Here is a 27,408-nt window from a genome sequence, read left to right on the forward strand (position 1 = left end):
ACGCCAGTTTTTTAACCGGTTAAGGACCGGGTCCTTTCCTGTTTTTTCATGTCCATTTTTCACTCCCCACCTTCAAAAATCTATAACTTTTTTATTTTTACACGTAAAGAGCTGTGTGATGGCTTGTTTTCTGCGTAACAAATTGCACTTCATAATGATGGTATTAAATATTCCATGCCATGTACTCGGAAGCGGGAAAAAAATTCCAAATGCAATGAAAATGGTGAAAAAACGCATTTGCGCCATTTTCTTGTGGGCTTGGATATTACGTCTTTCACTGAGCGCCCCAAATGACATGTCTACTTTATTCTTTGGGTCGGTACGATTAAGGGGATACCAAATTTGTATAGGTTTTATGTTTTCATACATTTACAAAAATTAAAACCTCCTGTACAAAAATAATTTTTTTGATTTTGCCAACTTCTGGCGCTAATAACTTTATTATACTTTGGTGTACGGAGCTGTGGGTGGTGTCATTTTTTGCGAAATTTTATCATATTTTCAATGAAATCATTTTTAGGACTGTACGACCTTTTGATCACTTTTTATAGATTTTTTTAGATTTTTCAAAATGGCAAAAAAGTGCCATTTTCGACTTTGGGCGCTATTTTCCGTTACGGGGTTAAACGCATTGAAAAACCGTTATCATATTTTGATAGATCGGGCATTTTCGGACGCGTCGATACCTGATGTGTTTATGATTTTTACTGTTTATTTATATTTATGTCAGTTCTAGGGAAAGGGGGGTGATTTGAAATTTTAGGTTTTTTTATTAATTTTTTTTTTTAAACTTTTTTTTTTATTTTTATTTATACTATTTTTCAGACTCCCTAGGGTACTTTTACCCTAGGTTGTCTGATCGATCCTATCATATACTGCCATACTACAGTATGGCAGTATATGGGGATTTTCTAACTCATTCATTACAATGTGCTATCAGCACATTGTAATGAAGGGGTTAAAACGAAATAGCCTCGGGTCTTCGGAAGACCCGAGGCTACCATGGAGACGGATCGCCGCCCCCCGATGACGTCACGGGGAGCGGCGATCCCAGGTAAGATGGCGGCGCCCATGCGCCGCTATCTGTTTGAGGCTGCCGGCAGCTTTGCCGGCAGCCCACGCTGTGAAAACACCCGCGATCGGTGCTAGCACCGATCGCGGATGTTACCGGTAAGCCTTTGCTGCAATATGCAGCAAAGACTTACCGGCTATGGAGAGGGCTCAGCCCCTGAGCCCTCTCCATGCAGGCGAACCGGTTAAACATATAATTACTGACCTAATCACACAAGAAATTGCACAAAACAAGAAATTGCGATTTAATCCGGTGACACCACCTCCACACCATTTGAGTATTGAGGGGTGCAGCAACTAGTGGAGTGGGTGGGCACACGGCGTGTCTGTGCAAGTTGAAAATTGAAAACTACACCAGCTCTGCCCTAACGGGATCACTGCCCGCAAATGTAGTTGTAATGGACAATGTGAACAATCTGTTTAAAATATAAAGCATGTCCTAGTCAGAACTGTTCTTCACAGACCACTCATTGGCATACGTTTGTCATGGATTATGGAAAACTATAGGTTGACTGACGTAAATCTACCCTTAAAAAAAAAAAAAACCTGACGCTTGCACCCATTTTCAGAGCCAATTTTGCACGTATTCAGAATTTAGATGGAAATGTATTTCTAGGTAATGCATATGGCAATCATCAAATTAGTGTTTAGTGGGATTTTCTGATCCAAAAAACATCCACCTGTTGGCTTCCTTGTTTACTACTTCAGATATGGTAAAGAGTGGTCGTATTTTTTTACTTTTTTTTCCACCCAGCGTGTCCATGATAATCTCCTTGCCATTGGAGTCTGTTTTGAATATGTTGTGTATGCCGCAGGTTTATGGGGCATTCTGTGTGTGTTTTTTAGAAGGCATACTTTGGGATAAGAATGTCCATTTCTCTTAAAATTCTTGTGGGGCAATCTTTTTGTGGCATCCTGGATGACCCCTGTAAAAGTGATCACTTTGAACAAATGCTGTAATGTTTTAGATTCTAAGTTTCCTTTCCAATGCTTTTTTTTTTTTTTTGTAGCTGCACCCACGAGAAGATGCCTGCAGTCCAGATGCCAACTATGGGGTTTTGTTAATTGAGTTTTTTGAACTTTATGGTAGACATTTTAATTATTTAAAAACTGGAATCAGAATAAAAGATGGTGGTTCATATGTTGCCAAAGATGAAGTCCAAAAAAGCATGTTGGATGGATACAGACCCTCCATGTTGTATATTGAAGATCCTTTGCAGCCTGGTAAGTATGTTACAGCCTCTGTTTTATAAAGTTCATGTTTCTCCTTGTGCACAAAATAACTTTTTCCCCCTACCCGCTTTTTTTCTAGGCAATGATGTAGGAAGAAGTTCTTATGGAGCAATGCAGGTGAAACAAGCCTTTGACTATGCTTATGTTGTCTTAAACCACGCAGTGTCTCCCATAGCAAAGTATTATCCCAACAATGAAAGCGAAAGGTAAGGCTTGTTAACTGTTGGTAAGTGTATTGCACAGGCCCATTATGAAAATAGCAGTAGTATCTTTTGAGTAGTAAAAGAGAAATGGCTATGTGGGTCATTGGATATCAACATGCAACGATGCCAACAGAAGAATGGATGCATCCTGTCCGCTAGCAAATTAATGTAAGAAGCTGATAGTAGAACAGGGGACTTGTGTGGTGCTGAGCATGTGTCTTATAAACAGTTGCTTGCTTAAAGGTGTTTATTTGGGTGTCTTGTGTAGAGGTTCAGGTTCTCCGTCGATAGAAAAGGTTGGCTACAGAATAAATGATAACTCGTCCCTGACCACCCACTGACTTGGGACCAGCACCTGCTGACGTCTTAAGCCTACAGCATCTTATTTTGATGTCACTGTAGTTTTCTTCTGCTCCTACACTAAACGAGGAGCAGGACCCAAAGGAAATAGCAGAATTGGTTTATTACTACTTATTCGCCCCTCAGTGCTGTTCAGTGAAAGCACTGCTGCTGTTCTATACGTAACTTCTGGGTCTGCAAAGGTTAGGCCCCATGCACACGACTTTTGGGGTGGCCGCACATTCGTCCCACATAGACGGCAATGGCCACACAGAGTGATGCTGTGCAGCACCATACCGCTCCGGACACTGTGAAAAGATAGGACAAGTCACCACTCCTCCCCCCCCCCCCCCCCCCCCCCATCAGATATGCCCCAATGGGCATATGTTCGTGTGAATGTAGCCTTAATCAGATCAACTTACAGCTATAATCAGACCCAATACAGCTATAACATCAAACATCTACCTCCAGAATGTTTCCCAGGGGTCTTCTATGACATATAAAGTTAAAACGCACATCAAATAAAAAACTAAACTTTAATATTACCAAATAAACCACCTGCTACACTGTAAAAATCAGTGGCATCAAAACTAGCGAATTTATCATGCTCGTTTAGAATTTGAAACTGAAAAAAAAAAAAAATCTAAACATTCCAACAAAAAGTTTGGTTTTAAACTAAATTAAAAAATAAAAATTCAAATAACCCCCCCTTTCCCTAAAACTGATATAAAATATAAACAGTAAAAATTATAAACATTTTGGGTATTGCCGTGTCCCAAAATGTCTGATCTAAGTATAATAATGGTTATTCCCGGCGTTTAACTCTGTAACGGAAAATGGTGCCCAAAGTTGAAAATGGCACTTTTTTGCCATTTTGAAAAATATAAAAAAATTCTGTAAAAAGTTATCAAAAGGCAGCCAAGTTATTAGTGCCAGAATATAGCAAAATGAAGATTTTTTTTTTTTTTTTTGTACAGGAGGTTTTAATTGTTGTAAATGTATGAAAACTTCATAAAACCTATATCAATTTGGTATCCCTGTGATTTCACTGACCCAAGAACAAAGTAGACATGTCATCTGGGGCGCACAGTGAAAGCTGTAAAATCCATGCCCATAAGAAAATGGCGCAAATGCGGTTTTTCAATTTTCACTGCATTTAAATTTTTTTTTTTTTTTTACCCTGCTTCAAAGTACAGCATGAATATTAAATAACACTTCAATGAAGTGCAAATTGTTATGCAGAAAAATAAGCCGACACTCGGCTTTTAACATGGAAAAATAATAAAGTTCTAGATTTTTGAAAGTGGGGCGTAAAAGAATTGGGAATGAAAAAAAACTAAAAATTACCTCGGCGTTAAAGGATTAAGTAAGAAATTAGTGTGTCACTTCAAAGACAGAATTACCGTATATACTCGTGTATAAGCCGAGTTTTTCAGCACAAAAAATGTTGTGAAAAAACTCACCACGGCTTATACATGAGTCAAGTAAAAAATAAAAAACTTAATACTCACCCTCTGGTGTCCGTTGGCGCGGATCCCGGCATGGACGCGATCTGCCGGTTACAGAAGAGAGGAGCCGCCGGGACCTGCGCAGAAGATCTGGAGCCTCGTGCTGAAGATCGGGACCAGAAGGTGAGTATTAAGTGTTTTTGTTTTTTTTTTTTGTTGTTTTTTATGTGCTTGGCTGGGGGCTGGCTAGCTGTCTACTACACCCTCTGCTTATACTCGAGTCAATAGGTTTTCCCAGTTTTTGGTGGTAAAATTAGGGGTCTCGGCTTATACTCGAGTGTATACGGTAAGTCCTGGAGGCAAGTTCTCCCTGGCAGATTCTCCCCTTTATGTTAATTGACTGCCCTGCATACAGGGACATCACTAGCCAGAATATTTATTCTATAATTGTAGCTCCAGACAAAATTGTGTTGGTTCCTGTGACAATTGGATTTTTTTAAATTTAGTGCTGTCACAGGAACAAGGATTATCAATGAAGCCTCATTACAAGGCACCTTACAGCTGATCACTGCAGTCTGGAGCTAAAGAGAAAAGAGAGCCTCCTAGGGAGTCAGTGGGCAGAGAGACCCTTCTGTAACTAGGAATCATCTGTTAGTTGGGTGACCTTAACCCCTTACCGACATGTGACGTAGTGTTACGTCACATGCCGGGTGCGGGTGCATGGAGAGGGTTTATGGGCTGAGCCCTCTCCATAGCCGGTAAGTCTTTGCTGCATATATGGCAGCACAGATCGCGGTTGTTTCCCCACTGGTCGGTGCCGCCAAAGTTGCTGGTGGCTTCAAAAAGATGGCGCCGCAAGGGTGCCACCATCTTTCCAAGGATCGTCACTCCCTGTGACGTCATCGGGGAACGGCGGTCCGTTGCCATGGTAGCCTCGGCAGTATATGATAGGAGCGTACAGACAACCTATGGTTAAAGTACCCTAGGGAGTCTGAAAAATAGTAAAAATAAAAAAAGTTAAATAACTCAAATCACCCCCTTTCCCTAGAACTGATATAAATATAAATGTATATTAAAAATCCTAAACACATTAGGTATAGTCGCGTCCGAAAATGCCCGATGTATAAAAATATGATAACGGGTGCTCACTGCGTTTAACCCCATAACGGAAAATCGCGCCCAAAGTCGAAAATGACACACTTTTCTCATTTTAAAAATAAAATAAATTCTATAAAAATTGATCAAAAGATCGCACAGTCCTAAAAATAACATTGTAAACGTCATCAAAATATTCAAAAAACGACGCCTCCCAAAGCTCCTTACACCAAAGTATAAAAAAGTTATTAGCGCCAGAAAACGGCAAAATCCCCCCAAAAAATTTATACAGGAGGTTTTAAATTTTTTTTACATGTATGAAAACATTATAAAACCTATACAATGTTATCCCCGTAATCGTACCGACCCAAAGAATAAAGTAGACATGTCATTTTGGGCATACAGTGAAATCCGTAAAATCCAAGCCCACAAGAATACGGCACAAATGCAGTGAAATTGGTAAAAAAAAAACCTATTTGGATTTTATTTCCTGCTTCCCAGTACACAACATGGAATATTAAATGCCACCGTATTGAAGTGTAATTTGTTACGCAGAAAATAAGCCATCACACAGTTCTTTACATGGAAAAATAAAAAAGTTATACATTTTTGAATGTGGGGAGTGAAAAATGAAAACGCAAAAACAAAAAAGGGCTGTGGCGGGAAGGGGTTAAAACCGGAGGCTTACAAAGGATGCTTCAAGGAGGTTGGTTTACTACCACATGTGACGAGCAGTATTTTTTAAATTATTTATTTATTTTTTTTACAGCATTTTGGGACGTATCATTAGGGTCACAGAAGAAGTAGTTGCCTACAGAGAATGGATATCGGCAGAATGGGGGCAACAGAATAGATCTGACCCAATTCACAATGGTAAGAATTTAATTGGATTTTTAAATTTCCATACCTGAAATATGGGAGACAATTCTATTCAGAATGCCCTTTATTGCATGGATCTTATTTATGATTGCGTTATGTTTTTATCGTTTTTTTAGGAAATGATGTTACCTTGATTGTGGATGTTCACAATTTGGATCAGTGTAATAATAACTTGTCTGGGCAAAATTCGACCTTGGGACAAACGAAGAATAAAACCGCTGAAACACTTGGAAAACACTCGTCCAATTCCTCTGGTCCTCTGTCTTCCTCCTCTTCCACCCTTTCCAGTTCTAGCGATGTGGTGAGTTAGACACTTCTGATCTAAACTTTGCTAATTAGTTGACTGTTGCTTTGCTTTCATGTGATAACATCAGTCAATGCTAATCTTTTTTCAATACACATCAAAGCCTTACACCTATTATTGATGGTGAAAAGTTTTGCTTACAATCCAATTGCTTGTATCTGGCCTTTGACTGCTCTAAAGACCGGTTTGGCTTTTCGATATTTTTTTCTTAACCTATACAGTTTACATGTCTGATACAACAGGATTAAGTGGAAGTGAGGTAGGAGATAAATCTGTCAATGACTTCTCCTGCTGTCCCAATCCAACTTGCTTGGTCTTTTTCTTCCTTTCTCCCCTGCATTTGGAACAACTAATTAGCAAAAATGCTTTGTCATCACAACCTATTCTGGTGTTATATGGTGAAGTTTTGTTAGCTTTAGTTTACTTTTAAAGGAAACCTACCACTTGAAATGGTAGGTGTAAGATGCAAATACCGAGCACCAGCTCAGGGTGAGCTGGTGCCAGAGCTTACTTTTGTTAGTGTCATAAACCGCTGTATTGCGGTTTTAACACTTTTTAATCTTTATATCTGAAGCAGCTTTGGCGCACGTGTTTAAACCACGATACAGCGTTTTAGGACACTATCGAAAGTAAGCTCCGGCACCAGCTCACCCTCAGCTGGTGCTCGGTATTTGCATCTTACACCTACCATTTCAAGTGGTAGGTTTCCTTTAAGGGGGTTTGTGCTTTTCAAATCTTCTGACAAGTGAGCAAGTATCATTGTAAACAGTGATACAAAAGTGATACAAAATTACAAATTCTTCCGGCTGTTGGGTACCATTATAAAATGCTGACCTTTTCAGTGAATTGATAGCACAAAAGCCACATGAAATAATATATTTGCATGAAAGAGATCCACTGCAAAGCCAGTGGTATTAAGTCTCATTGCATGACACATCACGTGTCTCCCGTAGAAGAAAGTCATTAAACGTCTGTGCATTCAGGACTCAGACGGAACACCATTCAAGACTTCAAAGCAGCCCAGTTGTCGGCAGGCAAACGAGAGTCGAATTCCTCAGGAATCCTGCACCAGCTCATCACAACCCAGCAGCAAACCACAAGCTAACCAGAGTGTCAGCTCCTCAAACAGCAACAAGGCCCAGGTATTAAGAGCACTTTTTATGGATTTTAATGTAAATGGGGAGCTTGAATATAACATAAAAAGAAAGGGCCTGTTATTGGAAAGGGGCACATGACAAAGTCTTTTTAGTCTGAGCTCAACGTCTTTGAACAGCAGAATCAAATAGATAAAACCAAAATAGATCTATTAGATTCTGCTGTGTGAATCTCATAAATGTACTGATATGGTGTCTTAGAAACAAGACTGTGTCCTTTGGATACGGCCACCTGCTGGAGGGATTGCACAAGGAAACAAAGTTTCTTAATATTAAATGTAGTTGCTGCATATCCTACAGCCGTCCTGTGGTAATGAATGCTGAATCCAGGGGGTCAGGCAGGGCTCAATAGCACATGTCTGGCCACCGCTGCCAAAATGTGAGGTGAACGTATCCGAGGAAGCTATCTCATTCGTAAGGGACAACATGGCCACCCCTATGAGAAATAATTTTCACACAGGAACATTTTTTTTTTTAATTAACATCCAATTGAAGAAATGTTTACATATGGCAAATGAATTTAATTTAATGTGAATGCCCAGATGGGAAAACCCCTTTAGCAATATTTGGATAAAAATTTGCAAGGTCATTTCAAGCTGAAAAAAGCTCAACAGAGCAGAATAACACTGCTGAGAGACGTATTAAAGTGGCTTTTACACTTAGAAAAAGTGATGGGTACATCTGCCTCATGATAAATGTCCACTATCTCTATGGTCTGGAAGAAAGAGTTCTCCCCACGGAGACTGGACATTTTCCCAGAATCCCCCTTAGTGGAGCATCATGGTGGCCCTAATTGGCAAAGTTTTCTAGGATGGGATAAGGAAAACACCTTTTAGCTACCTTGTAAGGCCCTTATGACATAATGCGGGATTAAAACCAATATTTCTGTTCCAGAAGGAACTGACTCCCAACTGTAGACAGCAGTGTTTCGACCTGATTTGGTTTCCTCAGTGTAGCATGGGGAACTGGTTAAGCCTCTTGTAGGTCATGCCTGATGTCAAGGAAGCTTTCTTACAAGGTAGCCAAGAGGTGTCATTTTCCTTATCCCATCCTGGAAAACTTTGCATATTTTCCCAGAATCCCCCTAGTGTGGAGCATCCATGGCTAGAAGACTCCATACGCCTAAACTGGCAGTCTCTATAAGGAGAACTCTTACTTCCCAACCCGAGTCACAAGCCTCTCGCCCAAGCCAAACCAGTTCCTTATGCCGGACTAAAGAGACCGAAACATTGCTGTCTACAGTTAGTCTGTTCCTTCTGGAATAGATATACTGGTTTGGTTTTAATCCTGCATCATGTCATAAGGCCTCTTGTAGTTTGATGTCAAGGGAGCTGCCTTACAAGGTAGCTAAAAGAGGCGTGGTTTTCCATATCCCATCCTGGAAAACGTAATTGCATATTTTCCCTATCTCTAAGAAAAGCTACACAACACGTCAATATAAGCCAAGATGCTTGAGGCCTGTTAAGCTGGTGTTTACTGCTTTACAGTAACAATGTAAAACTTCTGAGAGCTCCTGTGCATTTACTGTTACATGCTCTGCTGCTTTCTGTAGAGCCACTAATCCATAAGAAAATGTTTATTTTTCCAGTCCACCTTACCAAACCATGTTACTCAGTCTGTGCCATTCTCGTGCCATCCTCCTGACTGCAAGGGCATCATTTCATGTTGCATTACTAAAAGCACTTTTTTTTTTTTTTTTTTTTTTTTTTTGCTTACATTTTATTTGCAGATGTTACTAATGTTGCAAAAAATCAAAACACATGTATTTTTAAATAAGATCTATCAATTGATTACATTAATTTAAAATTTAAGACAGAAAAGTAAAAAGATTAAATTTGGGAGTGGTGATGGGTTAACAATCTGCCTTCATTGTCAATGGGCTTCAGAGACTGACCTTTTCTTTCATTTGTGTGGGCATTATAAAGAGTTTAAAGGAATACTGATGTGTTTAAGTAAATATCCATAAAACTATTTTTGAATATTATAATTTGTGTAACATTACAAGCAGTTTACTGTTTTATTTTATGTTCATTCTTTTCCATTACGATAATACATTTTTGCTCTAAACTTTCAGCATGGCACAACCAGACTCTATCGTTCAATGTCCTCCAGCAAAGGTTTCCAGAACCAACCCAACACAAGCCAAGGCACATCCATGCCAAGCCGACACCTTCAGAGTGGTAAAGCACAGCACCAGCACTACAATAGCAAAAAGCGCAAGCACAAGCGGGAAACGGACCTGTGTAGATAGCTGACGGAGCTAGACTTATGTGACACTTCCATCTTGTGCCCCAAGACAGTTCAACTGTATCAAACGGCTTCATGACTGTCCGGAAGCTTATAAACTCTTGTGTCAGTTTATTTTTATTTTGTTTTTTTTTCCTCCCAGCATACCACAGAAATGGATCATGAACATTAAAACACAAAAAGAAAAAAAAAACAAAAAACAAAAAAAATCTATATATAAAATGGCTGCTCATTTGATAAAACTTTAAGGAGCTAAAACAATTATTTGCACTTCTTTATCAGCACCAACATGCTGGTTTATAGGACTTAAAAGATAGATAAGAAATAAACAAACTTAGATTTCAGCAGGGGTGCAATTTGCAGATACCCCATTGTTATTTGGGAACTTTATTTCTGCATGATGTTTTTTTTATCATTTTGATTATTCTTCAATTTTATTGTGCATACCACAGTATATAAAATTGCACCTTTGTCATGGTGCAAATGCTTTTTACATAAATCTTTACAAAAAAATTGGTCTAGTTTAGGGAAAAATGTACATCTGCATTGAGATTAATTTGGTCACCTGAAAGGATTATTTCTACTCACTGTTGCCCTTTTGTCATTTATTTATTTATTTTTATATATTATATATTTAAATAATGGCAAATTATTAGAAGGCAGATGGCCTGACCATGGAAGGAATGTAGCACATTTTTTTTTAATAATATGTCATTTTGACAGTCATAAATGCTTTTGTCATTCATTTTGAGGCGTTGGACTTTGTTAGAGTTGAGTGAATGAGGGACAGGAACATGAAAGGCGTATCGAAATAGTCTGTGTGTGTGTGTATTTCAGGTATTGTGTATATGATGCATAACTTTAAATACTATATTGCAGGAACATTTTAAGCAGCTTTCCTGCCAATGGTGCATAGCTCCAAGACCTGAGACAGCAGTGCATAAATGCCCCATGTGCACATGCTTTATTGGAGTGCCAGAAATGGCCTTGCTGGAAGTACCACAAAGTGAATGGTGCCAGATATACACGACCTTACTAAGACACCCAGCAATCAGATGATTTCCCTCTGCTGTGGGTATGTAAAAGTGCCATTTGTGGAACAACCCCTATTAACACCATACAATAGTGTTGCCTAAAAGCCATCAAAATGAAGCTCCATGTGCTTCATCTCTTTTCTCATTCCCTGGACGGTTTTCTATAGAAAAGGAAAAAACTAAAAATAAAAAAAACCCTTAACTTTAGAGTGTCAACAAAATGCATATGGAAACCACAGCTTAAGTGTGAATAGGGCTTTCGATAATCTGCTGCTGCTGAAAATGACAGATTTTTCTTTTCAGCATTAGGTTTCAACAGATTGACGTGTATAGAATAAGACTAGAAGAATGATCTTTTTCCTCTCAATGGAACAAAACAGAGTTAATCTCTATTTTAGCAGCTATATGCTGTGGCTACTTTTCTCCAGAACCCAACATCTTGTATGACAATACAGATATTATTTAACTTCTTGGTTTCGTAAAACAATCTGTTTGAGAGGGATTTCCGGATGGTAAACTATGCATAACGTACATCTCTGAGCATGGCGTCACTTCCAAACTGTAACATTCTTAATTCTCACACTTCATGTAGAAGTTTCCTACATTTCCACGTCTCTACCACTTGTCATGTTGTATTTAAAGCATGTATCCAGGGACTGAGATTCCCTACAGTTTTGTGGGTTCTATGATCCCCTATGGGGGAAAAAAATAAGGGTTTCGAGGAGGGTGCTTTCCTTTTTATAACATTTACGTTGTCAACTAAATGTAGGATTGGTATGTTATATGGTTTTTGTATTTTGATTGCTTAGTATGGATGCCTGCCTGTAGCCTGGGTAAGGATCTGTGCTTGGAGTGTTACATTGCATAAATGTGGTGGTATAGTAGTAGATAATTAAAGTTCACTTTAAGCCTATGCAATATCTACAGCTTTGAATTGGACATGATCAAAAAACATTCAACCCTCTTTTTAATGTCCTTTTTATACTTTTTAAAAATTTTTTACCACTTATATTGTTTAGAAAAATATTAAAGGGTTTAAAGCTGACTTCTGAAACCATCATTGTTTTATATGAAAAGTTTTGCCTAGTCATCCATAATGCAGTGCCCATCGGCTTATTAGTTTCATTCAAATTACTCTTAAAGGCTTGTTAAAAGTGTAAATCTTGTAATTGAGATCACTGTTTCTTGACTTGCACCCTACTGTCATCAAAAACACTTGACAACCTATTAAAATATCTCTTGGTAGGTATTGGAAGTTGAGCTTCCCAATAACAGTGATATAAGTTTTGTTGATGTAATGCTTCCTTTGAGAAGCACCCACCCAAAAAAACAAAGAAAAAGAAAAAAAATCCTGCTGTATAAATCAATTGTGGTGTCACCTTTTTTTTTTTTATACCAGCTCATATCCATTGGATATTGGTTTCCTCTCCCCTACAATCAATAGGGTCCTTTCATATAAACAGTTAAGCTTTGTCCTGTAGGTGGTAAATGAGGGGAAAAAAAGTGATCCCTGCACGTACAGAGGACTGCAAAAACCAATATGCATTGAACGTTTGGTAGCCTTTCTGTGCTAAACCACCTCATGCGTGTGAAAACCAGATTTTCTATTAAGATTTTTATTATTTGTTCTATCCCATGGAATTAAATGTTAAACTGTGACTGGGCTTGCTGTTACTAAAAGGAAATCTAGCGTTGGGAACCTACTTACCTGCCTCATCCCTATACAGTTTTTACTTTTTTGTGTAATGCAGCCTAAACATTTTAATACTTTATTTGGTACATATGCAAATTACCTGCAGCGGCTACTCGAGTCTTGGAGTAGCCTCTGAGAGCTCCTTGGACTAGTGTTACTCCATGCCTTGCATATCCACTGCTTGTGTGCCCATACCACTTGTGCAGAGCTCCCTTCTATCCAGTGATGCGCTGGGAGCCACTGCTCCTGTGTGGGCTATGCTGGCACGTCCACAAGTGTCATGGACGCGGAAGGAGGTGGATCTACAGGGCTATGCAGGGTGTGGCCTTAGCCCAAGGAGCTTGCAGGGGCTTCATGCCCCAAGTACCCTCTACAGGTAATTTACATTTATATCAAATAAAATATTTAAATATTTAGGCTGGGAAAATGGCAAACATTGTATAGGGAAGAGATAAACATTTTGTAATATGAAAGAAATCTACTCATCTAGATACAGAGGTAAAGTAAAATTAGCCTGCAGAAAGCCTTAGGCATTCTTCACATTTTTCTGTTCAGTCCTGTGCTACAGACTGATCCCTCTGCTGGGGATTGAACTGTGTGCATCATATATCAATGTAATGCACAGAGTTGCCAGCACACGATGAGGGATTTTGGATCTGGCTAGCCGTTCCAAATTATTTACAGCTGACATAGGTCCTTATTCTTTTGGGCTCATACACAGGCGCTGTGGATTCTATGGCCGCGTGCATGAGCTGATAGTCTGAGCCGCAAAAGTAAGGGCAGGTCCTATTCCTGCCCTTATTGCAGTCTTTTAATGTGATCATCACTGGGTGTGGGGCACCTGCCGATGATGCATGTAAACAAGGGTGCTCGGGACCATTGTTTGCAGCCAGTTGCACTATAGCCCTAGTTTGCAGGTAGTTTTACACTGCTCACTGCAGGAGGAAGAGCAGAAAAAAGGCACTGAGAAACCTGCTTAACTTAAATATATCACAAAGTTTCTCATCACCCAAGCTATTTATTCCTGAAATATAAAAAGGCTTTAAAGGTTTAGTTACACTTAAGGGAATGATGGGAACACTTTGCATTATGATGTATTCACATATTGTGGTCAGATCATTTTTCCTATGAATAGCATCCATTTCATACTTATGCTATGCAAATTGTGCTCTTTAGACATTTTCAGACATGGTTCTGGTACATGGTTGAAATTTTAAGTTTTCATCCTTTATGAACATTAAAATATTATGTAAATATACATTTACAAGCTCTTTGGTCACTGATCTCTATTTGGAAGTATGTAATGAATGGTTTCATGACCTAAAGCGCCTATAACACATCTGCATATAGGTGAGAGCCACAGCTGTACCCCAGCAGGGAAGAAATATTGTCTAAAGCATGCAGATATATTACATTTTCTAGATTATAATAAAACTGGTTTGCAAGTTACAATTCAATAATAGACAACGTACTAAATATGTAGTATTTTTGGTTGTCACATTTAGTCAAATATTTAATTGTTTAAGTACTAGGTCATTGCTGTCTTCAGATTCAACTTGAAATAAGTCGATCAAATTTTCCTGTTGTGCCATCTGAGTTAAAGCCTCTCTGCCCCAGTAGAGGGCCAAGGATACTGCCCCTACCAAGTGTTTTAGTGAATGCCCATTTAGTCTCAACTGCTTGGATTTCAGAAGTACAAATGTTCTAGTATATATTGGTATCTATTTTGTGAATACAGGCAGTCCCCGGGTTACATACAAGATAGGGACTGTAGGTTTGTTCTTAAGTTGAATTTGTATGTAAGTCGAAACTGTATATTTTATCATTGTAGTTCCCGACAATTTTTTTTTTTTGCCCCAGTGACAATTGGAGTTTCAAATTTTTTTTGCTGTAATAGGACCAAGAATTATCAATAAAGCTTCATTGCAGACAATTTTAAGCTGATTATTGCAGTCTGGGACTATTTTAAAGCATCCAGAGAGCTTCACCAGAGGTCACAGTGGGCAGAGGGGTCTGTCTGTAACTATGGGTTGTCTGTAAGTCGGGTGTCCTTAAGTAGGGGACCGCCTGTATAGACATATAGACTTATACCCTCATTTCATTTATTGTATAATTTGGTTGAATCGGTGTAAAGAATGCCATAAGGGGGGAGATTTCATTGGTTTTGCTGTTCTTTTTTTTGTCGTAAAAAAGTTGCATAGAGGGTTTTTGTGACTTTTCAGTGGTCGCACAGGACCATTTCTGCCACTTCACTATACTGGCATGAACCTAGAACTACTGCTAGTGCCAAGCCAGCATCATGACTTGCGCCTTTTTGAAAGAAAATTCACATTTATTAAAGGGCCAAAGTCACTAATGATGAATCCGACAAGCAGCGGATCTCCAAAGACATGGAACTGTCCCGAGGAGCCTGTGTAATAAGTCTCCCTCAATGACTTTATGTGCAGACTGGGTGGTGAAACGTTAGTTGTACTATGCTTCGTGTCCTTTTTTAGTTTTCAGACTTGTGAAATATTACAATGGTTACTGACTGTTATCCTGGTCCTTAATACGTTAGATTTTTTGCTGCTCTTGATATAGGATGACGTGTGATCAGTTTTGTTAAAAAATGTAATCCATTGCTTGGCATATAACACAGGCAGTGCTACTGTAACTGGTGGCGTAAAGCACGAAAACCGTACGGTACATTATTTGTAACATTAGTATCAAGATATATCGAACACTACAGAAGTTGACAAATCTCTTGAGGGTGGCATTGTGTTGCTTGAATACTAGACAACGGTGCTAATGACATGTGAAAATCCAATAAACCCTTAAGGTTAAGCATAGAATGGGTGTCTGTAGACTACTACGGCTTTGAATATGGGCCACCGGTCCAAAGTGATGTGCAGCACTCGTGTAAATGAAACAAGTTTGGACTTTTATAAGCACATGCATATTGCTGAAGTCTTCCCAAAAGCATTCCTTCTGGGGAAAATATATTGGAAATGCAGTGCTATACTGCGCACCATATGCTGACTTTCCCAGTGTTACCTTTTGTGCTATGTATAGATGGTTCTGCCATTTAAATGAGGCCTTAATTCTGGATTTTGTATGGATTTTTTTTTTTTTTTTAACCCGTGACTGCAGCTCAAGTGCTTTAGAATAAATCAAAGCCCTGTAAAATCTTTATTTAGAGTTAATACTGTAATACAGTTTCCCTGATTATATTATGGAAAGCAACAACCCCTCATTTGTACAACTAGTTCAGATTTCTGGTATAAAATGTGCAATTGTTAAGTTTATATTAAAAATTAACCCGGTTATGCTCATTTTAAAGCGGACCTGTCACCCCAACAAAACAATCTAGGGGCTGCTTACTGTAAGCAGCTCCTAGCACTACCCTATTATTAGCAGTGTTAAACTTCTAGCTTTAGCAGAACCTTCCAATAAAGCTAGTGAACACTGCACTGCCATAGCCTCAGAACGCCGGACCTAGTATGTACGAGGAGGCGGTGACTGCAGCATGAACCTTGGCAGTCACCACTGGCCTATGGTGTGTGAGGAGCTGCTCCTCCCCATGAATACACCAGACTGCTGTAAGCTCGGTCCGGCGTTCTCAGGGTATGGCAGTGCAGTGTTTGCTAGCTTTATTGGAAGGTTCAGATAAAGCTAGCAGTTTAACACTGCTTGCTAATAATAAGGTTGCGCTATGTGCTGCTTACTTTTGTTTACGTTTTTTAGGGCGAGGTGTTCTCTTTAAAGGAAATCTACCATCAATGTCCAGCATGATACACAAGTAACACTTAGTTATAGAACCAGACTCCATGGGACACATTTACCAATGCTTGTACACCTGAAACCGCCTGTAGAAACAGTGAGTTTTGCGCAATTCTCTATTTTGCAAACTCTACCCCCTTTACGCCAGTTGGGGGTGGAGGGGATAGTGCTGCGCTGTTTGCCTTGCGCACTGCCTATAGTCTGTGCCTGTTTAGGTCAGACCTGGGGTAGGAGAGCTCCGGTAGCACATCACTGCTGGAGCCTGACGGGAGAATGCTGGAGGAGGGGACACCATCATACGCTGACACAATTGGTGCCTACATATGATAAATGTGCCCATATGACTGTGGTAATCTTCATATATTTGTTATCCATGGCCTCCCTCCTTGTATAAACGTTTATAACTATGTTAATGAGTCAGAAACGCTCTAAGGTGGGTTTCCCCTTTTTGCTGCAGATTTACAGGTTGTTGGTGTGCAATGAGATTACATCAAACTGTGGGAGGGAGAGACAGTGAAAGTGTCTGTGGAGCTGCAGCACAAAAGGGCTCTGGTAATGCCCACCCAAAGCCCATCAGGCTTTTTAGCATAATTTTAAGTTGATTTAATTATGAAGCAGGCTATGCATAACAAATATAAAATTACCACAGTTATTGCTGGGATGGATTTTTACAGGTCAGGAGGCATTCATATCGATGTAAAACATGGGTTTTATTTTTGGATTTCGTCTACACATTTTAAAGTATTTTTTATAACGAAAGCGGTATTGAATCCATTGTATCTATATACTAATTTTACTGTGCTAAAAATTTGAAATGGTAAAAGTATTGCTTTAGGATTTGTTTGCACCTACCTTCCATAGATTCCTCATGTATTAAGCAGATTGTGACCATTGCAGCTCTTCTAATGTGAATGGAGATTTCCTGAATCTTTCCCCGATGGCAGATGTTAACGTTGTTGCCAGTAAGCTGAGCAAGTATTCAACCAAGGTCACTTTCTACTCACGATGTGCTGTAAAGTTTGGCCATTTCATCAATTCCCTACCTAAATGTTTTGGCTTCCTATTGGATCCTTGTATTTCATGTACTGGGAAGCAAATATTGCCTCTGCCGTTGATATGTAACAGGACACTTGTTACTATATGTGTGAAATTGCACCATGCCGGACTTTATTGCTTAATTTTCTAAAATTCAAAAATTTAAAAGCTATAAAAAAAAATGCAGCCATCTTATTTTCTAGCAAGTTTACATATCAGTGGTGTTTTGCGGGAAGGTTATATTGATTCCTTTGGAATCTCCAGTTTGCCCCATTTTATGGTTTTCATAAATACAGCAGGAAAAGATCTTTTTCTTTCCTGTAGGATGTAAAATCACCTAAAGGGTAAACTAATTGAAAAAAAAAAGCATAGAAATTTAAAACCTATAAAAATGTGTGTATATTTCGTAATGCCTATAAATAAAAAGGAACTTTAAACTTTTTGTATTTTTTTTCTTAAATGCTTTATTGTATAATTCATCTGTGTAGATCACTCGATTTCATTTTAATTCTTTCAGAGTTGATATACTTTTGTGACAACTTTGTGAAACTCATTGGGTGGGAAAGGGAATAAATGTTTAATTTAACTTTTATGCCTTTACTTGACTTTGTTAAGTTCACTGTTCATGTGTGGAAGTGTTTACAATCTGCTGTTTTATCAACAATGGCGATCCGAGCTACGGACGACCCCTAGATGTGAATGGGGTATTCGGCCTGTCCTGTGCACATATCGCGTGTTGTTGGTGACCTGCCCCCTCCACTACCAGTGGTTTATACTTCCTGACTTCTGTGTGTAGGGCAGTGATGGCTAACCTATGGCACTGGTGCCAGAGGTGGCACCCAGAGCCCTTTCTGTGGGCACCCAGGCCATCACCAGAGATGACTCCAGGTATCTTCCTGCAGTCCCAGACAGCCCAGGACTTGCTGTGCACTACCTGGGACTACTGGAGGAGTGGGAAGGTGTGGACAGATCTGGATTATCATTGTAGCTCCTGCTCCGGTCCTGACAATTCTTCCTGGTTATGGGACCCTGGAGGGAAGCTACAATGATCATCCAAATTTCTTCTATTTTCTGCTTTATTGGTGTCCTCAGGGTGCTGGTACAAATGAAAACTGTGACAGAGAAGGGAGTATAAATCACAAATTAAATTTCTGTGTTGGCACTTTGGGATAAATAAGTGGGTCTTGGTTGTAGTTCGGGCACTCGGTCTCTAAAAGGTTCGCCATCACTGGTGTAGGTAAATGAACACGGCTCTTATTGTGCAAATGCGTTCTTGGTGACCTGCCCCCTCCATGTGCCAGAAGAGAAACAAACCTTTGATGCCAGCGGCTTGTATTTCTTCATGCACACAAAAGTGAAGTACAAGCCATTGGTAGCAGAGGTGACTGGTCACTAGAGGTTGTTTGCCGCCTCCTTCTATTCCTTGTGCATGGCTTGTGCCCAGAACAGAAACTAAGAATGCATTTAGCTGATGAGTTTCTTTTGTCCTGTACAACACTACTTCCGGTGTGAAGGAAGTAGTACAAGCCGGAAGTTACAGGGTACGAAGGACAGACTCGCCAGCAATGGATCCCTAGTTACCTGCAAACAGTGGGTTGTTCTACAGTGCTTCATGCGCACAAAGGCGCAGTATATTAGGGAGGGGATCCAGATCGGACAGCCGCATTCTGTTCTGGCACACTTTGCACAGAAGTGCAGGCAGAAGTACAGTCTGCTGGTATCGGGGGTGCTAGGCACATGCATGCAGACTTGAATTGTTTCGTTGGCATCCGATTTAGTTAGATGCAACTTGCATGCAAATTCGTCTTCTAGGGAACCTGTCATCAAAGATGTTTTTTTTTTTTTTGTTTTTTTTTTTAAATTGCCCATGTCCCCACAGCGTTAATCCTCATATCCCCCAACAGTTTTCACAAAATTTCTGCCGTTTATTGTGAAAAAGATTAATTTAGATCTAAGTTTTGCCTGGCTCCCTGCCAACTTGTCCATTAGGCGTGGTTTCAGCCAGCAGCAGTTTTGCTTGCCCTATGTGACATGTCACACTGCATTTTTAAAATAAACAACAAACCTGCCCCCTCCCTCCTCCTCTTCCTGTTCTCGCTGACCGCAGCAAACAAAACTCATGCTGGCACGGTCCGCACCTTCTGCGTAGAGTGGAGATGGCTGGACCAACTTCCCTGCGTATGTTCGGCATCGCCTGGTTGCTAGGCATAGTGCCAGGTAAGCGTCTAACTATGGCGCAGATAGCAGTGAAGTTGGTCTGGCCGACACCACTTTATCTGAGCTGTGCATTAGGTGCTGACTGCACAAGCGTGAGTTTCGCTTGTTTGTGGTCAGTGAGAACGGGAAGAGAAGGGAGGGGGCAGGCTAGCTGAAACCACGACCAGGGAGCAAGTTGGCAGGGAGCCAGATAAAACTTATCTTTTTCATGGCAGAAATTTTATTTTAACTGTTGAGGGATATGATTATGGTCTGTGGGGACATGGGCAATTTGATAAAAGGGTCTCTGATGGCAGGTTCTCTTTAAAGGGAACCTGTCATCACCACACTAACATGCCCCCAAAGCCCACAAACAGTACCTCTATATGTATGCCCCTATAGGTCCTTTTAGCATATTTGTAAGTTGCAGAATGAAAATAATCTTTTATACGAGGCAGTCGGGTAACCCTGCCTCCTGCAGTCAGTTTGCTCTGCCTCTCCATGCATCTGGCATCCTAGCCCTGCCTCCTAGATCTCAAGATAGCCGGAGAATGACATCACTATTAGGAGGGGGGATGTGGCTGCAAGAAGAAGGGTTGTCTGACCATCATACAAAAGAATAAAAGATTATTCTGCATTCATTCTGCAACCTAGAGATGTGCTAAAAAAAACCTCCCAGGGGGTGTTCACATTATAGAAGAAGGTTCTGTTTGTGGACTTGGGGGAAGGTTAGTGTGGCAACAGGCTCCCTTGAAGTACAGTTTGCATGAAACCCGAGGACTACCTTTATTTTGTAAAACTTACAATGCCTAGTTTGTTTTTTTCAAAGTGACACTGCAAAATGTGTGAGCATAGTTAAACCACTACTAAAGAGACCTTACTATTGGTCATTTTAGATGTTCATCTTGTCTTTAGTAGTGGTTCTCCTTGGATCCTGTATAATTTCAGCTTCTAGTTGTGTGTTAAGGCCAGCGCTGCATCTGCCATGACCCTGAATGAAAATCCCTCCCACGACAGCAGGTTTGCTATCGATACTGTGGGTGATTTCGGCAATTGCCCAAATTGACTACCACCAGTATGGACTTGTCGTACTAAGCACAGTACGACTGTGTCGTACTCTTAGACACAGTTGCAATTGATATGCAGAATGGTGTAGAACTCCACCCGTTCTTATGCGTCACTCTAATGCTCTTCAGGACCCAGACAGCATGTGATAACTCCTGCAGAGAGTATCGAAGGAGTCTGAAGGAAAGTATGTTTTTTTTCTTTAAAATGTCAATGTTTACTATTTGGCGAGGAAGGGGATGATTTTATACTTGAGCTGGAGTTTAATCAAATGGGAAGTGGGGGGGATCTGCAGCAGCATATGGGGTAGGAGGGATTTTTTTTGGGGGGGGGCTCTGTATATGACTAAGCTTAGGGTTTATAAATACAGGTAGGGGTGGATTTGTATATTGGGGACTAAATTTAGTTAAACTGGGTCGGGGTATGGTGCTGTATATATTTAAACCTGGGGGGGGAACCAATCTGTACTATATTTTAGACAAATGCTTTGTTAATGTTTGATTCTAATGTTAAAAGGCAAAACACGTTATTACTTGTATAAATAACTTTTACGTATGTGTTGGTGATGCGTTTTGTGCAATATGTAAATGCCTTGTGTGGACACGGCCTTAGTGGGTAATGTATATGATTTATATGTGTGTGTTTATGTAATAATTAGGTGATTCTGTATGTTATCAGTTTAGGGAGGTCTAGTATATATAATAAGTGGGGGTGTTGTAAATAAAATAATTTTATTCTGGGCGACTACATGCAGCGTAATTAATTTATAAAGCCAGGTACAATATGATAATTTATTCAGGGAAAAATTAGTATTATACATTAGGTTGGGGCTATACATTATTTAGGAGCGCTGTGTTGTCTAGGTCATATTATATTGTAAGTGACTGTGGTATTTTTAGTGTGTAGATGTGTACAGCTGAAGACATTTGGTGGCACATTCAACAGTGATGGCGAGGAGACGAATGAATGTCTTTGTCACCTGTAAGTGAACAGATGTTGCTTCTGTCTGTTACTGACTAATAATTTAATAATGGTTAGTAATGCTGTCAGCATTTTTATCAATTTGTAGAAACATATCTTTTGCTTTTCATCTGTATATTTCTTAATTATTCTATAAACACAAAGTTATTTAGAAATACTAATAGCTACTGAAGCATTATGTATTTGGCAGTTTTTCTCTCAATTCTTTTTTGCTAAAAAATGTTTTCAATAATTCAAATGGCTTCAATACTTTACCCATACAAGACAAGCGCTATACTAGTATGGCGCACGGAGGGCAATAACAGGCTGATGGTCCCTGAATGATCATTTAGAGAGTCAGTAGTCCTGCTACTTACTTTTGTACTGTGTACTTTTCTTGATTCTTTGTTTACATGTCTGAGCACTGATTAATTTGGTACATATACATATAGAGACATGTAATGAAACAGATTTATTGAAAAGTGGCCAAGCCCTTTTAGAGAAACTTTTCTTGTGTTCGTATGTGGTTTTGGAGTCTGAGTCTCTGAAGTCTTTTTGAACAGAAATGTTTGAGCTGATTGTGTACATAGTAACTCTGTGTTATAAATGTATATCGGTATCCATACATATAGAAAAACCCATAGGGAAAATATATTATTGTAGAAAAAGGAGATAAGCAGTCTACCAAAAACTGTTACCATGAAATGTGCTTAGCTTCATCATGCATATATTTTTTTTTTCAATATGTCACTTAAATATTTCCTCTTCTGAGAAAATGGCTTAAAAGGTCCAATGGATTGAAAATGTGATTGCCTTTTTAAAATAAATAAAACTATAGCTTTCTCTTTTTTTTAATGTTCAAACTAAAAACTTACACTGTAGACTTTCCACTCTTACTCAAATCCGTAATGGGATTTCCAGCTGATTCAGTGGAATTCATTAGGTTTTCTACCAGGATGCCCTTTCTAATTCTGTCACAAGAGCACTTGGATATAATATTTAAGCTTAAAGGAAATCTACCATCAAAATCAAGCAGGGATAAACCAGGGACCATGACTGTGGTAATAAAATGCCAAGTCAAACAGCCCAACTCAGGCGTTCACCCTTGATGGCTTCTTCTCCGGCCTTTTATTATTACAGGTCAGTTTTTTGCTTATGTTTGTGAGTATATTGTAATAAATTGAATTTCTGGATATTCTCCTGGGTTATCTGGGGGAGATTAATCTGTGCTTCTACACCAGTTTTAACCACAGAGTGGTTAACCATGAGAGTTTATAACGGAGAAACGACACCATGTCAGACCTGTTGCCTCTTGACTTTTATCGTATGCCACTCCGCAATAAATTACCTCATGTGTTTTCCGCTTAGACGGATCATTGTGCTCTGAAAGTACTCTGCTAGCATTCAGTAGTCTTCAGCAGCCTAACCTTGTTGTTTTTTCAGCAAAACCACTCAACTCAGGGATTAACCAAGATATGATTCTGCATCAGTGTAGCTACAGCATTCTTAAGGTATGTCTGCTTCATAATGCATCAAATCAAATGGTAGGTTTCCTTTAAAAAGGAAAGCCACACATTGGATGTGGGATTTTTTAGGGTTACAAATCCCCCTGCTACTTTTCTGGGAAAATAAAATGCCAAAAACTTCAAGTTACTATTGCCTGATGGCTTCCATCTGTGATTCAGGACTATACCTATGGGGTCAGCCATAAAATTAAACATTACAGCTCTTTCATACAAGGACTACAGACTTTAACAGAATGCCTTGGCCTTTGGTCTGAAAGTGCTACAGTTTCCTACTCCAGATTAACTATTTTTTTTTTTTTAAATAAATTATAAAAGAAAAGTTTAAATGAAATTATTTGACAGGAAGTATAATAGACCCTGTCTGTGAGGAATGCAAAGGACAGACATGGTGGTCTTAGTAAGGCTATACTCACAATGCCGTTGCACGCTGGGAGAGGAGGAGGTGAGCACTGCTCACCCTCGCCCCTCTCCATAGGAACATATGGTGCACGGCACTGTAATACGGGTAAAAATAGGACATGTCCCATCTTTCCCGGGTACAGAGCGGTACGATGCCGTGCGCCCATTGCCCTCTATGGGGGGTGTATATCGGCCGTATATACGTCAGCCGTATATACGTCCCCCTTGCGACAGTGTGAATATAGCCTTAGTCCCCCTGCTAACCTAACATGAAGATAACACCACATAATTATACTGTAAGATGCTAACAGAGGTAAGTAAAACACCCTCTTCTACCATGTATCTTATTTGTGTACTTATGTGACACCATCTTTACTTTGGTCGCTGCACAGCTATAATTATATTATAATTCATGTATATTACAGCCTGCTATTCTGCAGTCTTCCACTAATGTGTTTTACATTTGTACTGACTGGTAGCAAAAACGTATTCTGGAGAAATTCACAGACCTTTAACCCATTTATGCTGCGTAATAATAATACGGTGTAGCAACTTTAAGAATGTATGGGAAGGGCTCATGGGCCGAGTTCTGTCCATACATGGTGGATGACAGCTGTATTATACGATTTGCCTGCATTGACTTTGCAGCTTCCACTTTGGTTGAGATCATCGCCTTCGCCACCCCATGTTTTTTTTTTAATTCCCCAACCTGCGCTTAATCCCTAGTTATACCTTCCCCGAAACTGTTTACAACATTTGCTAAATTAATTGTGATAAGCATTGCTATACCTCCCCAAAAGCACTAGATGGCGGAAACATGTCAGCCTTTCACAATGTTTTTATCTTTTGTATTTGTGTTGTTAATTGGGGACAGCAAGTGGTAAAACATCTCTAGAGAAATATTCAAAACATTTGAAATCGTATGAATACCAGGTTTCTAATATATAGTTGTTAAAGGGTCATGTCACAAGATCAGAGAGCATGAATGCAATGCAGAGTGTGATATGTGATGTTTATAGTTGCAGTCACTTTAAGCTTCCCAGCAATGAGCGCACAGGCGCAAAACTATACTCCACACATGAAGAAGGGCACTGTGCCCTAAATTAGCTTGCACAGGGTGAGCTGTGGTTGGCTTGGGGGGCTGTAAAATGTAGGGCATCAGAAGGCTTCGACAGGCAGGTCTGACAGGGCGTAGTTTGGCTTTTTCAATATTACACGGGCACGGGGCAGGCATGTTCCAGTCCTTCCCACTCCACCAGCCACTTGGCCTGGAGGTGGAATAGCCGCTGTAAGAATTGCTAATTCTTGCACTGCACAAGAATTTGTAATTCTTTTTACTGCTTCTATGTTCTTATTTGTTTAAAAAACGGAATCGTTTAACTTTGTCTTACTAAAATTAATTATATTTTTGAACATTTCTATACATTTCCCTGTTTGTATGTCCATGAAATCTCCTGTGGTATAGATAATGGAATCTTTTCTCAGAATGTATTATGGCTGTTAGCCACGTATCTGTGGCAGGACTGTAGAATGTAATTGAAGATGGCAGATCCAGGAGCTTTTATCAGGGTCCATGCTCAGCAGTCCCCGCACAGTGTGGCCTTCACCCTAAATTACCCCTTTGATGTTAGTGTTGCTAGGGACTTATTCACACATGAAGCAAACCGAGGAAAATGCTTGGGCCCCTATAGTGATGTCCTCAGAATGTTAGAGTGTAAAGCAATGCAGCACAGGGGGGCAAAAGACCTTTTTCCACTGTCACTCACAGTGGAAATGTGCATTAGTACATGCTAAATACATCACTGGGTTTAGATGTAGAATTTAGATATAGAATAGTGGCACAGCAAACGGCTTAGTATGCAAAATCAACATTGTTAAGGTCTGACTTGACATAACAAGCCATGTGGCATTTTTAGTTCCAGAAAGCAAAACCTACATTTATTATGGTGAAAAAGTCACTTTTATTTTTAACATGGTTTTTAATGCTGAAATTAAGGACTTCCATCCAGTTCCCTGCACTGCTGACCTTCTTTCTTCTGTGACTAGTGATTTGTGCTCTGTGACATTACAATATAATTCTAATAAGCATAAATACGTTTATGCCGGCATCCTGTATTTATACGCCTCAATAACATAGAAGTAAATGGGTGACCAGCAGAGAGCTGGACCAGAGGCAGGAGGCAGGAAGCAGGGAGAGATGTGTTGTTTGAATGTTATCTTACAATGGAAGGCGTAATAACATGCTTGATTGCTTCCAACACAGGATTAATAATTCCCAGTCTGTTATTTATAGCTCTGCCACTGCTATGGAAGCAGAGAGCCATTAAAAAGCAGGCTTCCCTTCCGTGTTTGCAGATATATTTACACTGTTCAATATCTATGCTTATTTCGCAAACTTAATATGCGACAGCTATTTTCTATAGATATTACACATAGCAGCTTCCCATTTGTATTGTTCCTGGTAAAGGAGGCAAAAGAAGCTGATAATGACTGTTTACATGTCCTGTGTCTGTCTGTAAAGGTGATAAAGACTGTTTCTTTCTTTTTTGTTTGTTGTAAATGATCCAGCCAGGAATATTTTGCTTGCTCCTCAATTAAGGAAGTTTTCTAGCGTCTAACAATGCATATACCTAGCCTCTCTTCATAACCAAAAAAGTAAAAAGTGTCAAATGATTAATAAAGTATTCTTAAAAAGGTTTGCCCATAAAAGAAAATTCAAATTCCAATCCCCTAGTGATGATTAAACAATAAAGATCATTTTAATCCCTTACTTAAGAATTTTACTCAGTGATGGGAGCTAAAACAGCAATAGCAAGTGATGAGCTGTGTAAGTGGGTGAGGACTCTGAGTGTGGACGGGGACTTTCTAAGCAGACACTTTGTGATCCCTCTAGTGCTGTGTTCTGACAATGTGGTTAGATGATCAGTGTTCAAGGTTTATTTACACTTTCACTTACATTCTGAATATTCTACTAGTATCTGACAAATTGAAAGAGAGATGAGACAGATTAAGAGAGGTCATGAGATGCATATTACACACATTGACATTTCATAGTTTATTTGGTTGAAAAAATACAATTGTCCATCAAGTTCAACCAAGGAAGGGAAGGGATTGCATGAAGAAGGGATTTAGGGGAAACAATTCTATATAACATGACCATTCTTGAAGCTCTCTGCTGTCCCTGCTGTGACCAGCGCCTGAGGCAGGCTATTCCACAGATTGATAGTTCTCATAGTAAAAAACCCCTGTCGCCTCCAGTGATTAAACCTTGATTTCTCCAGACGGAGACAGTGACCTCTCGTCTTTTGATTTGATTTAATCTGAAACAACTTACCACCTTTTTTTTTTTGTATGGGCCATTCATATATTTATATAAATTAATCATGTCCCATCGTAGTCATCTCTTTTCCAGACTAAATAAATCTAGTTGTTTTAATTCCTCATAACGAAGACCCTCCATACCCCTTATGATTTTTTGTGGCTCTACGTTGAACCCTCTCCATCTCCAGGGCATCCGTTTTATGGACCAGTGCCCAGAACTGGACAGCATATTCCAGGTGAGGCCGAACCAATGCCTTGTACAGTGGTAATATTACATCCCTATCACAAGAGTCCATACCACTTTTGATACATGGCAAGATCCTACTGGCTTTAGAGGCAGCTGATTGACATTGCATGCTGTTATTCAATTTATGATCTACTAGTACTCCCAGGTCCTTCTCAACAAGGGGCTATCCCAGATTTACTCCCCCAAGGACATATTTTGGC

At 39.6% G+C, this 27,408-nt stretch overlaps 1 protein-coding gene across 2 annotated transcripts in view; it reads left to right on the forward strand.

Annotated features, from left to right (window-relative positions):
* TENT4B (terminal nucleotidyltransferase 4B) overlaps nucleotides 1-10,699 on the forward strand; it is a 40,268-nt gene extending 29,569 nt beyond the window's left edge. The window contains exons 7-12 of one of the 2 annotated variants that reach the window (XM_072117683.1): nucleotides 2,082-2,295; nucleotides 2,384-2,510; nucleotides 6,159-6,262; nucleotides 6,385-6,569; nucleotides 7,526-7,714; nucleotides 9,801-10,699. In XM_072117683.1, the coding sequence (XP_071973784.1) occupies nucleotides 2,082-2,295; nucleotides 2,384-2,510; nucleotides 6,159-6,262; nucleotides 6,385-6,569; nucleotides 7,526-7,714; nucleotides 9,801-9,977 (996 nt within the window). In that variant the 3' untranslated portion in view covers nucleotides 9,978-10,699. The remainder of the gene's footprint in view (nucleotides 1-2,081; nucleotides 2,296-2,383; nucleotides 2,511-6,158; nucleotides 6,263-6,384; nucleotides 6,570-7,525; nucleotides 7,715-9,800) is intronic. The other variant, XM_072117684.1, reaches the window with a different exon arrangement.
* Nucleotides 10,700-27,408: the final 16,709 nt, after the last annotated feature.

Source organism: Engystomops pustulosus, chromosome 7, assembly GCF_040894005.1.
Source record: "Engystomops pustulosus chromosome 7, aEngPut4.maternal, whole genome shotgun sequence".
NCBI lineage: Eukaryota > Metazoa > Chordata > Amphibia > Anura > Leptodactylidae > Engystomops > Engystomops pustulosus.